General features: G+C 48.2%; 1 protein-coding gene across 1 annotated transcript in view; it reads right to left on the bottom strand.

The window, feature by feature from the left end:
* LOC149344026 (uncharacterized) overlaps positions 1-14442 on the bottom strand; it is a 34849-nt gene that overhangs the window by 16074 nt on the left and 4333 nt on the right. The window contains exons 2-6 of the mRNA XM_089542541.1: positions 13792-13912; positions 10437-10579; positions 7977-8082; positions 6283-6434; positions 4175-4319 (exon numbers count right to left, since the gene is read on the bottom strand). Of these exons, the coding sequence (XP_089398667.1) occupies positions 4175-4319; positions 6283-6434; positions 7977-8082; positions 10437-10579; positions 13792-13912 (667 nt within the window). The remainder of the gene's footprint in view (positions 1-4174; positions 4320-6282; positions 6435-7976; positions 8083-10436; positions 10580-13791; positions 13913-14442) is intronic.

Here is a 14442-nt window from a genome sequence, read left to right as displayed (position 1 = left end):
CCCTATCATTAGGAGGCAAAACAATTGCAATCGTGAAAAACATAAAATGCTTAGGAGTTATCTTCTCAGAGTGTCTCACCTGGGACGAACAGGTCAATCATGTTCGGAAAAAACTGAATCGCTTCAACGGTCTTATTTGCCAACATAGGGACACACTTCCGTCTCGAGTAAAGGTCCTCATTTATCAAGCATTCTTTCTCCCATCACTGACTTACTGTCTCACAGTTTGGGGAACGACGACCCAGCACAACATATCCAAACTAATAACAGTACAAAAGCGGGCAGTTAGACTCATAGCAAACGTATCGAGGCAGACCCACACACATCCATACTTCATTAAATTTGGCATTCTAAAGTTCACTTCTTTGTTTCCTTTCAGATTGCTATCAATGTACAAAACTGCGGTTTTTACTAACAATGAAACCACTCTCTCACTTCTAAAAATGTCTCGCTATTCAACCGTCTACAATACCCGCTCTCATTTTCCTTGGTCACTGCCTCTTTGTCGGACCAAATACGGTATGCAATCTTTATCTTTTATTCTGTCAAAATACCTAAACGTTTTAGAAAATAACAACATATCGCTAAAATGCATCACGGTAAAGAGCTTAAAAACCATTTTGTATCTTTTTGAAGACATTTAATTACAACTTGTTCCGAACTGTGATTAAGCTGTAACACGTGTGAATTCTGCTGTTGTACACCTGGTTGATGTGATGCTTTTGGTTTTTTTTTTTAAGTATTTATGACGCTTTTTGTTGTGATTGTGATACTAATGTTTAAGTGCCACTGTAGATATTATATTCATGTTGATACTTTATTTATTGTTTTCGAGTGCCTCACCTGTAGCTGTCTTGTAAACTAACAACTGAGGCAATACGTTGCCTCAGCAGTGTGGGCGCAGGGTGCCCCTCAAGCTGCATTCAAGCAGCTTTTTTCCCTGCGTCCTCTCTCTCCCAGTAATACTTGTACTTGTACCACTGTAATATTTGTAATACTGTAATACTGTAAGTAATACTTGTACCACTGAGAGCGAGAAATAAACTTCAACTTCAACTTCAAACTCGGGCCTTCCAGCATAGCGCCCCAGCAGTTAATCTTATGAGCCAGGTCGGCGCCATTTCCATAGATTACTCGAAGGCGTTTGATACGGTGTTCGCTTGGCCGGTCCCACCAGAGCAGCGCGTAGACTGCTCGCGATTCTGGCTTCTCTCAGGCAGTCTATTCGTGCCAGCCGGAGTCTTGGGGTGTCTTTATAAGCGTGGCGAACACGCGGTGCCTCTGCGCACTGGCGTTTGCCTTCCTGCGTTTGCCGACGCGTCGACCGGACCGTGGTCGGCGTCGGCGAAGCTCGTGAAACCTTGGGGCCTCGCTCTCCGAAGGGCCGCCAACCGGATCTCCTCACACCTGCCATGCTTTTCGGCGTTTGCCCGTTAGCTGAGGCAGCAGGTGTGCTGCACATGTGCAGTCAGCCGCCAGCTGCAAGAGCTAATTCTCAAAGCACGCCACAACCGGTAGTGGCTGTTTTTCCTAGCTTCATACCTGCTTATAGCCACTTCCGCCTCTTCTTGTGGCCCATCCTTTCATAACCTCACGCATACGCCTCGCTTGGAATTCGCAGAAAAAATGGACCGTTTATTATTCATGCATACTCTTTTAATATATCAATGAAATGTACCTCAACACAAGCTTCTTAGACAATGATGCTCAAAGCAAACATGCTTGTCAGGAGGTCGTTTGTTAGAAGCCATTTTTGGAAGGACTGAAGCATTCAAGGAGAGATTGTTTTCCCACCGAACCATTTCTGATCGAAACTCTCTCCTGAGGGCCAATTTCCAATCCTTCAGTGTTCTTGCCACCCTTGAACGGCATCGCTTTAATTCATTGTTGCATTGTTTTGATATAATGCTCGTGACGTTGTGAACTTCCTCGTTTTTGTGGTTTATGCGTTTGCTTTCTTTGTATTGGTCCCAGCATTGGCCACAAATCTTGTCCACAGTATATTGAGATAAAATCAATAAATGAATTACCTAATTTTCGGCGCCATTGTGTTCTCTGCTTGGCTTCACTGAAGATGTGTCCCATGTACAGAATGTAAAGCGCCTTTCTAGAGCACATTCTGGGCGTGTTTCGGGCTCAACACGTGATATATTTGGTGAAAAATTGTGTGGATGTAAACATGTGCAGTTAAACTCATAGGATTCCAAATTCATTTTTTTTCTCTCCTGGGTCGCAGCGGCTTTGGGAGCTGCGGAACACACAGTTCGGTCGTTCTAGACATGTGTTTTGCTCTCTTACTGTGTACATACGCCACGAAGACAATCCGGCGACCTCTCCACCTTTCCCTCATTAAAATTCCTTTCTCTCTCTCTCCGGCGAGACGAACGAAAGGTTGCCTTCCTAGGAAATGTTCCACGTCAGATACGTTTTCCATCCTGAGATACGAGTGCCCGTTTAGTGCGTTTTTGTTTCGTGTTCGAATCGCCCATCCGTCACGCGAATCAGTTGCTTTTCAATTTCTGCTTTCGAACAGAACGAGAGGTCGGAATCTTGACACTAGCTCCGATGCGAGGCTGTAACTCTCGTTGTCACGCCTGCACATTGATATGAGGCGTAAAAAGTGTAGCCGCCAAGGTATATACCGAGTTGAATTTAACAAATTTACGATGAGCAATGGGTTTTCAGTGGAGTGGTAATGTTTTTCAGAATTCGTGATTAATCCTCTTATTCCGTGCGGAAGTGGTGGAAATACCAGCTAAAATAATTTAAGCGTACGATGACACGCAGCCAAATATTGTTCTGTGTACTCAGGTGCATTTTGTTACGCTCCGCAGTAAAGCGGCCGAGGAGGACACACTGCAATTAAGGCAGCGATTTGGGCAAGTTGGTACTAACAGACTGTTCAGCAGCGCAGGTAGACACAATAGACAAAAGAAAGAACCCGCAGTACCAGCGCTGACTAGCAAATTATTCTTCATTCGGAGAAACAATCCTTACAAGCTTATCTTTCCAGGAAAAGCAACAAACAAGTCAGGGCAGACGAACTAAAAATTAGCTCGCAAATTATATTTTAGTAAACAACAGCAAACAGGTGCTTTGTCGTTTTTCCTGGAAAGCTCTTCAGGAATGTTTCTCAGAATAAAAAAAATGATTTGCGAGTAGCGCTTGTCTTACATGTTCTTTTTATATGCGACCACTATGTTTCGCGAATTCTATTAAAGTTGCAATTTAAGCAAGGGTACTTGAGGAGCACTAATTTTCGCAACGCACAAGTGGCAGGCGCCTTAGCGCTCTCTTCTTCCCCGAAATATTGCGAGATTCAGGACACTGCGAAAGCAGGAACATGGTACTGCACAACGCCATGCCTCGCTGGCACGGCACCGACCGAAAAAGAAAACCCCATCAATATCGACTCGAAAAGAAGGAGGTGTTTTGAAGTAAACTCAAGATCTGTCGAACTCCCCATTCCCAGCCCGGACCGAAATGCCTTTTTTTCCCCTTATAATTTCGCCTAATCCACACGGGCAAATACAAGGTCTGACTTGCAAAAGCGGTTAAAACCCGAGGCGGTAACTGCGCTCTAGGATGGAGAGAAAATCTGTTTGGCGAGAAGAGAGACTCGGCACAAAGAATCGAATGATCTGAAAAGAGATGCCAGAAACAATAGTGAACGGTCAGGAAGGAAGTTCCGTTCCCCTTTCAGCGACTATTGAGCCATTCAGACATGCATGAGGTTTCAAGGACAGCTGCTTCTAGAAACGAGGGGAAATTACCTTCTGGAGAAGAACCTGCTCACACGGATATCCACGGCGTTTTTCAGTTAGAGTTTTAGTTTCGATCAAGGAGTTAATCTGAAAGACGTTATTTTTCGGATTTTTTACTCAAATTTTGATACTTACGCTTTAGGCAACTACTTTTCACAAATTATTCGCAAGGGTAATTTTTCGCGTGTTGCACGCCACACGCGAGAAACAAAATTAGGTTGCCACACTTACTGCGGACAAGCGATATGAGAACACCCGATGACATCAACTCTGGTGACACGAGTTTTGGATCGCTACATGTGTTTCAACTAGGTTAGAGCATCATTTGAGCTAAAGCGATGAAACAAAGGAAGTTGTAAGTTATCGGCCCCGTTCACCACTGAGAGACTCAGAGTGCCGGCCGCGCTCACCCGCAGGTCTCTGCGTAGAAGTGGCTCAGGTTCCTGCCGGGCTGTCCGTACAGAAGCAGCATGGCCCGTGCCACGTCCACGCCTTGCGCCAAGCACATCTCGTGCAGCTGGAAGGGACACTCCTCCAGGAAAGGGTCCACTGGTCCTGCAGGCGCATGCGTCGAGTCCATTATGCTCGCGGTGCTTCGTAGCCCCCGCTGCGAGCACGGGGGTGCGACACGAGTAGTACAGTCGTCGGGCATCATAATAGGGACAAGTCGAGCGTTCATTCGTTGATCACTCCATTACTATTTGCGACAAGAACAGTTTTTTTCCGGCTTTGTAGTTTTCTTCCTGCCTGATAACACCTGAAAATGTTTCTCAGGTTTAGTGTAGAAAGAATAAAAATTCGCAATTTTGTGCACAAAGCTTGTTCACTCGCATATTGCTCACGTCTGTACATGCGGGTTTCCGCACTGGCCAGTGAAATCTAAGGAAGCCTCATGGAGTCCGGGAAAATACATGCAGCGATTTCTGGCGTCCACTGGCTTACGATGGCTGTAACCTTCGAGTGCTAAAGGGGCACACATGGAACTCTTGTCAAGAAAAGCGTGCTCAGAACACTACAGGTAAGTCCGCGGAGCCATGTTTGCGCTTTGCGAATGGCTTTTCCCCCACGTTTGCTCTGCGTTCGCTGCTGCTGTAGGCTGCACTTCCGTTTCCACCGTCACGCTTGTGTGGCTGTAAGCAGGGCGCCAGGAACACTACGTAGAGTTACTAGAAAGTATTTATAAAGTGTATTTCTAGCAGCGTAGCTGCAACTTCTTGACATTGGCGCCTGAAGGAGCCCTAAGGGGCTATTTCTGAGGCGAGTGATGTCGCCATGATGCGCCGCAACTGGTCGCAACTGAAAACTTGAGGTATTATACAAATATACCTAGCAAAGCAGGGCCAAACGCGACGAGGACCGACCCGTCCTCTCGATGCGCCACATGTGGCCATGTTACCCAGGAATAATGGTTTTCCAGCAGGCACTCTCGTGGGGAGTTGCCATACTACTACCATGGTTACTTCTTGGGGGACGGAGAAGAAATCCGGGAGTTTTCGACAGCCACGTGCTTTACTTGTCTTCGCAGTGCCGCCGAAGAAGTAGGCGCCATGGCTCGATGTTATAGGACGGACCTGGGCGCCCGTGGACGGACGTAGCATTCGAAGCAATGATAACCACGGGTACAGCTTCTTGATCGAAGCAGAACTTTGAATGTTTGGGATAAATGTACTTTCTTGCTCCTGCGTTTCCTAAGCGCTTCAAGACCATTTGGAAGAAGTACTATGGCATCAATAAATCAAATTCCAATCCCAGGTCAAGCTCAATTTAGGTTTCTTTAGAAAGCCACGCGCAACGTACTTCGGAATTGTTCGCAATGGAACTGGGCTGCAGCACTCGTTCATAAACACCGAACCCCAATGGAGCGTTTCGACGCGGTTGAAAGCGCGGCACTTTTGAACCCCTGCGCTGCGACTATGGAAAGCAAACGCTGATGTCTGCACTGAGTAAATGCTGCCCTCGTGCTTGACCTTGTAAGCATGGTGCTTGTCACCTAACCAAACATTTATGCCGTTATTTATGTCCAGTTTACATGCAGATGTGGTGTAATCAACGGTACCATTCTGGAGTGTTCCGCACGAACTCACGTATTCGTGCGCAAGCGCATTACTTTCTTTCCTAAGTGCTCGTATAGACAGCTGACAACTTGATATGTGCCAGAAAAGCCTTGATATTCCTACAGCGCTTCGACTTCCGTCGAGAATTCCATGCTTTCGGACCTCTTTCGGGAACCGAGCAATGGATGCAGCTCCTTTTTTTCCTCCGGCCTGCCCGTTGCTTTATCACAAAAAAAAGTCGCTCATTCACCCCATCGTTTTTAACGTGGTAGTATTACAATCGCGTAGCGCTGTTTCGGGTTCCAGCATATCTGACTTGCATCTATGGTGCACTTTTGAGTCCGAAACAAATGCGGCGTGATGAGCCCGTAGTCAACATGTTTGCTAAGCGGTGTTTGGAGCAAAGCGCATGATACGCGCACAACGACGGTAGAGAACCGTGTTGGCAGGCTTTCAGCACTCACGAGGGGTTGTGGAGGAGGGCGGAGGGCTCCGGCAGCCGTGCCAACGCAGGAAAGCGGCGACGGAGCGCTCAGCTAGCGGCTCTCGATGGATGGGTTGGCGACACATGCTGGACGGCTCAGACAGGCAGCGCACCAGTCCCAGCTCCAGGGAGCTGCGAAAGAGTAGAAGAGCTGACTCCCGGCACTCACAGACAGTTCCTTGACTTTCAGCAGTAGAAACGCATCGTAAAATTAACCATTTTTACTGCCCTTTGAGGCTCTCAGAAATCTGTTTCTGAGCTTTGCCTTGAAAAGAGTGGATCTCAAGCGATTATCCGCAAAGCATCTTGTGCACTTCCAGCCTATAGCTATTCGTGCCATTATTAAAGCTTTTCATTACAAGACCGATATACTATGCACCACAGCTAAAAGAAATTTTTTGCGTGACCCCGGTCTTGGAAGCCGATGCTAGTATGACTACTGAAAAGTGATATCATTTTCTCTCCTGACTGGTTGAAGCCGGCACATTCTTAAGCCAACAAGCGCGTGAGTGATCTTAATATCGGCATCCCGCATAGGTGGCGAACATGGAAAGCTTGGCGCAAGTCTAAAAAATGAACTATTTCATCCACCTATTTTCCCAAGGTTTAGTTTAGTCCACTCCCATGCTCATAAAAAGCACTACTGCGATGTTAGCAAGGACACCTAACCCCTGCATGGAACTATCTCCGAGAGCACGAAAAAAAAAGGCATACATCTGTTAAGGGGTCAATAAACCGTCATACATCCTGCCTAGGGTTATTGTTCAACTCTGAATATCCAAATATAGCTTACGGAACAGACTACAAGATATTCGACAGCAATACCTACTTTCTGGCGAAAGGTATGTCCTCGAAGTTAGCTGCTAAGGACTCAGTAAACAAAATGGGCGCTGCTCACTGCAGGATTGTGAAACTCGTGTTTTTTTCAGCCTCAACAAACTTTCTTCTGATTGCCCTAAAGCCAGATGTAAAGAGTTGGTCCCGGTCATCAGTGTCAATGGGCAATTAAGCCTGTTCCCGCTTCACCGACGACGACAGCTCACCCTTGACCACCTTCAACGAGCTCTCAAAGAGGTCAAGTTAAGATCCTTAGAATGCCGCTAAACGAAAGCGCTTGCAAATTTCACAAGGGTCTCACTTCGAAATAACGAGGTGCGGGCGACAAGGTTTATGAAGAGTTGTTTCAAATAGGGGCATTAGAAACAAGTTTCCGCCGTCTCAGCATTAGGTTAATTGCGTCATGTCTACAAGGCCATTATTTTGTGCTTCTTTCGACAGAGTGAATGGAGCTTGAAACTTTTGCTCGGATTGTTTTTGAGGGGATGGTGATGCAAAGTTGTGCGAATGCAATACAACGTGCAAGATTTCCGTTTGATGTGGCAGACCTCCTGCGCCAACCAGGACAGGGGCTATTATGGCGAGAGTTATGAAATGTGGCCATGGCAGAAGCGTCACTACTGGAGCAGCAAGTGGACGAAAGTTCAAGAAGCCATGTTTAGGAAAGCCTTCAGTTTGCTCCGCTGTTTTGGCGAGTTCAGGAAAAACCCTCTTCAAACGATATAGTTACTGATACGCCGTATTTTTCACTTCGCTTGGCCGACATAAAGCTGTCGCAAAGAACAGGTGTCCTTTGACGGCGTGCAGCTGAGCTTCTAGCGAATACAGCATCCTCACCTGCAGGCAGATGACTCGTTTCTGGCGCTGTAAAACGCCTGCAGCGTATGAACAGCGCACTGCCTGATGACCTCCAACGGGCTGCAGTCTCCCTCGACCACGAAGCCTGCATGCAAACCCGCATGCTGCGTGAGCATAGGCTCGCTTTCTCTGCAATTACGGCACTAAGCCCAGAACCGTGTGCAGAAGGCGGAAACCACTTCTATTCGCGACTTGCTTGCCTTATGACTCCTCTTCCTATCAAACTCACACGGCTAGGGATTAGAGCCGCATATCTTCAGCGCTTAGCTTTGCGAGTTGCTGTTTTCCAGAACTTAACTTATGGACAGTTTCAATTTCCGGGCCACGGCGTCCGCATTTTTATGGCGACGAACTTCAACTGTAAGGTACGTTTCTCTTCACGCTATTATGAAAACTTAACCCCAGGCTCTGCATTGCAGAGTGCCGTGAAGCGAAACTTTCGCAAATGAAGACAGCGCTATCTACTTCTGTTATTTACTATCCTGAACAGTTTTATTCCTTTATGATTGGGCTACCTTTAAAAATGATATAGACTTTCTACATTTGTTATAGACTATAGTTCCTTCTTAAAGATACCTCCCGGTGTCTATAAATTAAAAGTCTTTTGGATGTACACTAGACTTCCGGGTCAAGTTTACTTAAAGAGAAGCAACTCTGTTACAACCCTTCGACTCTTTTCAATGCTTATGGTCACTTCTCAGAAGTCGTGCCGATCTGGTCATCCGTGAAGGAAGGCTGTTATTTGTTACCGCTACACTTGACCTTTTCTCGGGAGCCGCTTTGTTTGAGTGTCCGGCAAAACAGTAATATCCATGGTTTATCTGTCTTCGCCATTGAAGTGAATGTTCCTGCCTATACTGATGACTTGCTTATTGAACAATGATAAGCCCAGTGTTGACAAAACCGTAGCCACGACTGAATAGTTTGGCGTCGTCTCCGGGGCTCAAATGAATGTCCAGGCGTCCGGGTCTGTGGTTCGGCTCATAGGCCTAAATGCGACCTCACTATGATTTACTTGAAACGTATTGCCCCCCCCCCCCCCCCCCCCCCCCTAAGATCTTGATACTCACTTTATGTATTCAAGAGAAGAGCAAATTACTGGAGGGAGCGGGTCATGCCCGCACAGAATTATGCGCAGGCTTCTAATCTACGCCGACCTGCCGCGGTAGATCAGTGGTTGAGACGCTCTCTACTGAGCCAGAGTACCAGGGTTCGAACCCAACCGCGGTGGCCACATTTCGATAGAGGCGATAAGCCAAAGGCGCCCGTGTGCTGTGCGATGTCAGAACACGCTAATTATCCCCAGGTGGTCAAAATTATTCCGGAGACCTTCACTACGGCACTTTTTTCTTCCTTTCTTCTTTCACTACCTCTATCCCTTCCCTTACGGCGCGGTTCGGAGCCTACCGAGATATGTGAGACATCTACTGCACCATTTTCCCCCTGAAAACCGATTTTCAATTCAACGCCGCCTTACAATTTGCAGTGAGCCCACGCCTGTAACACGTTTCTGGTAAGAAAAAAACATTATGTACAGTAGACGCTCCAATGCGCTAGACAATACATCCAAATCTCCCAGCGAACATTTGCGACATTTATAAGGTCCTCCAGTTTCGAGCCGATGCACACGATAACCTATTCAGGCGTGGTTCTGCTGGCGGACTGGACTTGGTGCACCTCTATGAGAGACAACTAGTTGCACGTTTCTTCTTTTCCTCTGCGAACCTATCACCTGAGCATCCTTGGAAGTTAGCTTCATGAACCATAGTCCCAACTTCCCCAGTTAACACTGCATCGCCTCTGACACCACTGTGCATTGTCGACTGCGTTCGCATTAGAAGTGACCCTGCTGATAGAACGCACAGGTCGAAGGAATGCTCGCGCCCGGCTCATATCATATCTTCACAGAGGCTGGCAGAGAACTGCACAGAAAGCCTCGTCGCCTACCATTGCAACAAAGATACCAACCAAAACAAGTCTCAGAGCAGACTCGCGTGATCCAAGAAGGCACTCACACAGTAGCGAGTCAAACAGCACTATCGTCAGCAGAATTTCAAGCTGTGGATTGGAGCCCACCAACAAATCCACCTCACGGTGATGCACAATGCCCGTTCCCGCCACAGTCAGCACCAGGGGTCCAAGACATTCTTGCGGGAAACGTTACCCGTGTCAGAGGTTAATATAGGATGTTTTTTTTTCAGGGAAATATATAATTTAAACCGTGAGTGGCAGACTTCCTCATTACATGAAAGAGGGTGCAGCGGAGCCTGAATTCGTGCATTTAACTATGTGCACCTGGCAATATGTAAGCTATATTTACACTTTTAGATTAAAGCCAGCTCTTTTCCTTGTCTTGGTAACCTGAGTGCCTTGTTATTATTCCTTGTAGCCAGCATTGAAGTATGGGCAGTAGAGGGGCCCCGTCTCTGACATGCTTACTTTTAAGCAGCTGCCGCTCCGGGTCGTTGCAAAGCTCGGCGCTCACTTGCCGGTAGAGGGCCTCCATGCTCTCGACCAGCTCGTCCTCACGGCAGGCCTTGGTCTCCGGCTTCATGAAGCACGACGAGTACTCCCAGTAGTGGCTGCGGGACACGCGTCAATCACGCGCACGATCTGGAAGGGCTCGCTGTGGCAGGCTGCTGCTCACAGTGGCTCTGCCCGCGTTACTGCCAGAGGCACAGACACCACTTGGCGAAAACTGCACAGATTACTGTGTAAGGGGAAACCAAGCACCAACAAGCCGCCTGTCGAACATGCGGGGCTAATGAAATTCCGCAACGCACTCTCTGTAACCGCCTGTGGCTGCCCTTACCAAAGTGGACATGCTTTTGAGCACGAATTTGTTTAAGGTTCCATACTGGAAAACTCAGCGAAACATCGCTTCAAGATCTCGGTGAAGTTGGCGCCGGAACCAATGGCCTCTCGGGTGAAACTTTCCGTTGGAATGGCATCCAGATGAAAAACGAACTTTTGTAACTTATAATAACTAACAGTACGTAGTTAAAGTTAACCGCTTTGAGTCTACTCCAGAAATAACTTACGAAAAATGTTTTCTAATGTCCGCGAAATCCGTTTGCTCTCATTTTTGCTGAGAGAACGTATTTACGAAAGGGCACTAATGCTGAATTCCAATGGCAGATCGAGACCGCTCCATCGGATCGCGTACGGAGCGCGTCGGAGCGCGTAGCTTTGCCACCTCCCATTTTGCGATTGGAATGCCAGTGCTCCCTCGGGAGCGCGACGCCAGCGCCGCAGCGGCGAGCCGCGGAACTAGGCACGCCTCCGGAGCGGAGCGGACGCCCTGCTAGCTTCGTGTTCGAGTGCGACAGGAGTTGCGCGAGGCGCGATCTCCGCGTTCACAGACGCCGTCTCGGCGAAACAAAAAGGAGGTAGTAAGAAGGCCGTAATGTAAAACCAAAACCAAAGCGTATGTACAGGACGGTCCTCTCTCCGTGAACACGTGAGTATGCGGCCGCGGTCTACGGAGAGCCAGTGAGCCTGTCTCTACCGTTCACGAAAGAAGTGGCGGACGACGCGCAGGCAAGTTGCTCGCTGCTCGATTTTCCAGCCTTGCGACTGCGAGACGCAAGCCGCTGAACCAATCAGCGAGACAGTCGAGCTTTCGGCAACGACGCCGCCCGCGGACACGCCGAGCGACGAACTGCGCTGCCCCCCGGCCAACGTTTCTCCCTGGCTGCCGTAGTCGTCGCTAAGCCTAACTGTTTTTCATCGATGCCGCAGCTGAGGGCGCTTCGGAATTGACCAGCGCTGTAGTAAAGGTGCTACTCGCGTCACTGTTTTACTGTGTTCCTCGTCTCATAATAAAATAAAGACATGATCGATTTCTGCGACGCCTCCAACAGCGGAGCTAGAAGACAGCAGGCCAGCCGCACTGGGCATCAGGAAGAAATTTGCTTGTATCGCAGTTATCACTTCTACCAGCGACTCGGTATTGGCCAACGATCCTCAAAAATGATTCATTTTTTACATTCCTCTACTCCAGGGCTTGTTATGAACGCGAACAAAGAATATTAGCGCATTTTTCTGACGCCGGCGGCAGGCATACACATCTTGGGCATATACAGGCCGGCAGCTTCACACTCGCTGTCGGTTTCAGACGAATCTTCACTGCTGGACTCTGAGCTTTCAGTGCCCGAGTCGGAACTGTCACTTCCATGAAGCAAAATTAGTGCCGCACGGCTCGAAGCAAGACCATTGCCGTCCACTGTTGACTGGAAAGTGCCCGGCTGTCTCGGCTCGCCCGGCTCACCACGTAGCGACGACAGGAACGAAGCGGCTGCTGCCGGTCGCGACAGGAAGCAGACGCGGCGGAAAAGATAACGTCACGCGAGGTTCCGGTGAAATCCGCCGATTTCGGCGGATCAAGTATTGCTGCTCCACGGAGCGATCCGGGATTTACGCCTGATCCCGATCTGCCATTGGAACATACAACTCGCGCTCCCATTTTACCATTGGAATACGACTGATCCAAACCGAGCAGAAAAACTTGATCCCGATCTGCCATTGGAATTCAACATGAGACAGCAAATGGAATAGCAGCACAAACCGCACGCTTATGATCGAGAGAAAGAAGGAGAAATCCCGACTGAGTTGCGTGCCAAATTAAGATTCCATTGTTTCAATGTCGGGGGTGACCAAATATGGCTGTAGGTTCCTTGCAGGTCTTATTAGGTTTAGACACACGCATGTCTCCCCCACCTTCCCGCACCCCTTGAAGGAACTGATGTCCTCTTCTTTAAGAGCAACACAGCTCTAATCGCTACCAGAATTAAAACACATGCAGTGCTCTTGCTGCGAAATTGTGTTGCTAATTTGCACCTCATAGGGTTGGAAAAAGATACCGGTTTGCTTGGTGGATCGTCATGTATCTAATCAGTCATTTTGGCCGCGATCCTTAAAGAACTGGTAGTCTCTTCTGCCAAGGCAGTGCCGATGTCGGCGCTGCCTGCAAGTGCGATTAGTTGCGATTGGATGCCATCGTAACCCTGAGAGACGCGCACAGCAACCGCCGCTTCTATGCTGCTCGTTCTGTGCACTCACTTATGTCTCACTTCGCTGGATTATGACGCCGTGTTGGTGTTTAGTGAAGTAAAACGGAATGTCACTTTCTCCGAGGGTAAGGTCTGGAGGTGCAGATGTTACTTAGCGCTCGGCGGACACACCCTTTTTCAAGAAACTGCGTTAAAGTCAGAAAACGTGCCTTCTATTGCTTCCATTGATTTTCTCAGTGCCCGGAAAAAGGGTCGGGATATTTTCCTACGCAGATAACGTACTGTTTGGCCATCGCGTCGTCAACACGTACAACAAGCTGCTCAAGACTGCCCAAAGACCCGCGAGTCCCAGTAGATTCGTTTTATTTTGGTATCCTCGACTTTATAGTTTACTGCAACCAATACACCTTAATTTCATTTGAAGATAGTAACATACCTTAATAGCAAAGTAATAAAAACGGCTCCTTGAAGGACTCCTCTGCACACTTCATTTTTCTACTAGGGCGAAATTATGCGTACAAACCAAGCTGACAGGCCTGCAGGAGCGCACGAAACCTTCTTACGAAGTGCCTGCTGTCGGCTAAAGCTTCCCGACCCTCCCCTGTGGCTCGAAGAAGCGCGATAAGGGGAACTGGCAAGCCCAAAGTTGAACGGCAGACTGGATGCTTCTCTGGCCTTCTGGCAGGACAGTCAGGGCTGTCAGGGTGCGTGGAGCACTAAGACCAAGTGACCCACGTGAAGAGAACGCTGGCATCAGTATTTCGTCTACTCTGGTACCTTACCTGCAGAAGGCTTCCGTGGCGTCACCACGCGCTGATCTGACGGCGAAGAAGAGCGGAACGCTTTCCAGGATGTTCTCGTAGCAAGTACGCACCTTGGCTAAGTCGCAGACATCGGTGTCGCCTGAAAAAGCAGTTGACGCAATCGGTCACGAACGTCGTCACAGTTCCAGAACGATGGGCAGCTGTCACCCATGTGGCATATATTGCGAGTAGCCAGCTCCGGTTTTTCGACCAATAACGCAGCGCCCCTATCAATAACGATTATATTTGGGTCATGAATACACGATGATCGAAGCTGCAGAAAAAGTTTCCGTATTGACAGCTTGATACCTGTGCTAGTGGCGCGTTTATGGCTCATGTATAATTGGAGCGGGTGGTGCTTTCTAAGATTACGCTAATATTTCGAGTCTTCTTACAAGCACGTCTCTTACAATTTTAGTTTCTAAATGACGGACTATTCGTATTTCGATCACAAGGTGTGATGCTCTATTTTGAATCAGCCATTAAAGACGGTGTTCGAACGCATTGTCGCAGCGGCATGTGACCGTGCATTTCTATCAAAATACTCCACTCAGCTTATTCTAGGCAGCCTCTGCTCAAGTACAGCGCTTGAAAGGAGCAGCATACCTTCCCTTTCACAGCGATGTCTAA

This window comes from Amblyomma mixtum, chromosome 5 (genome assembly GCF_055824585.1).
Source record: "Amblyomma mixtum isolate Tamu chromosome 5, ASM5582458v1, whole genome shotgun sequence".
NCBI classification, from domain to species: Eukaryota; Metazoa; Arthropoda; class Arachnida; order Ixodida; family Ixodidae; genus Amblyomma; species Amblyomma mixtum.
The sequence above is the reverse complement of the archived record's forward strand: the minus strand, read 5'-3'. Positions and strand labels throughout refer to the sequence as shown.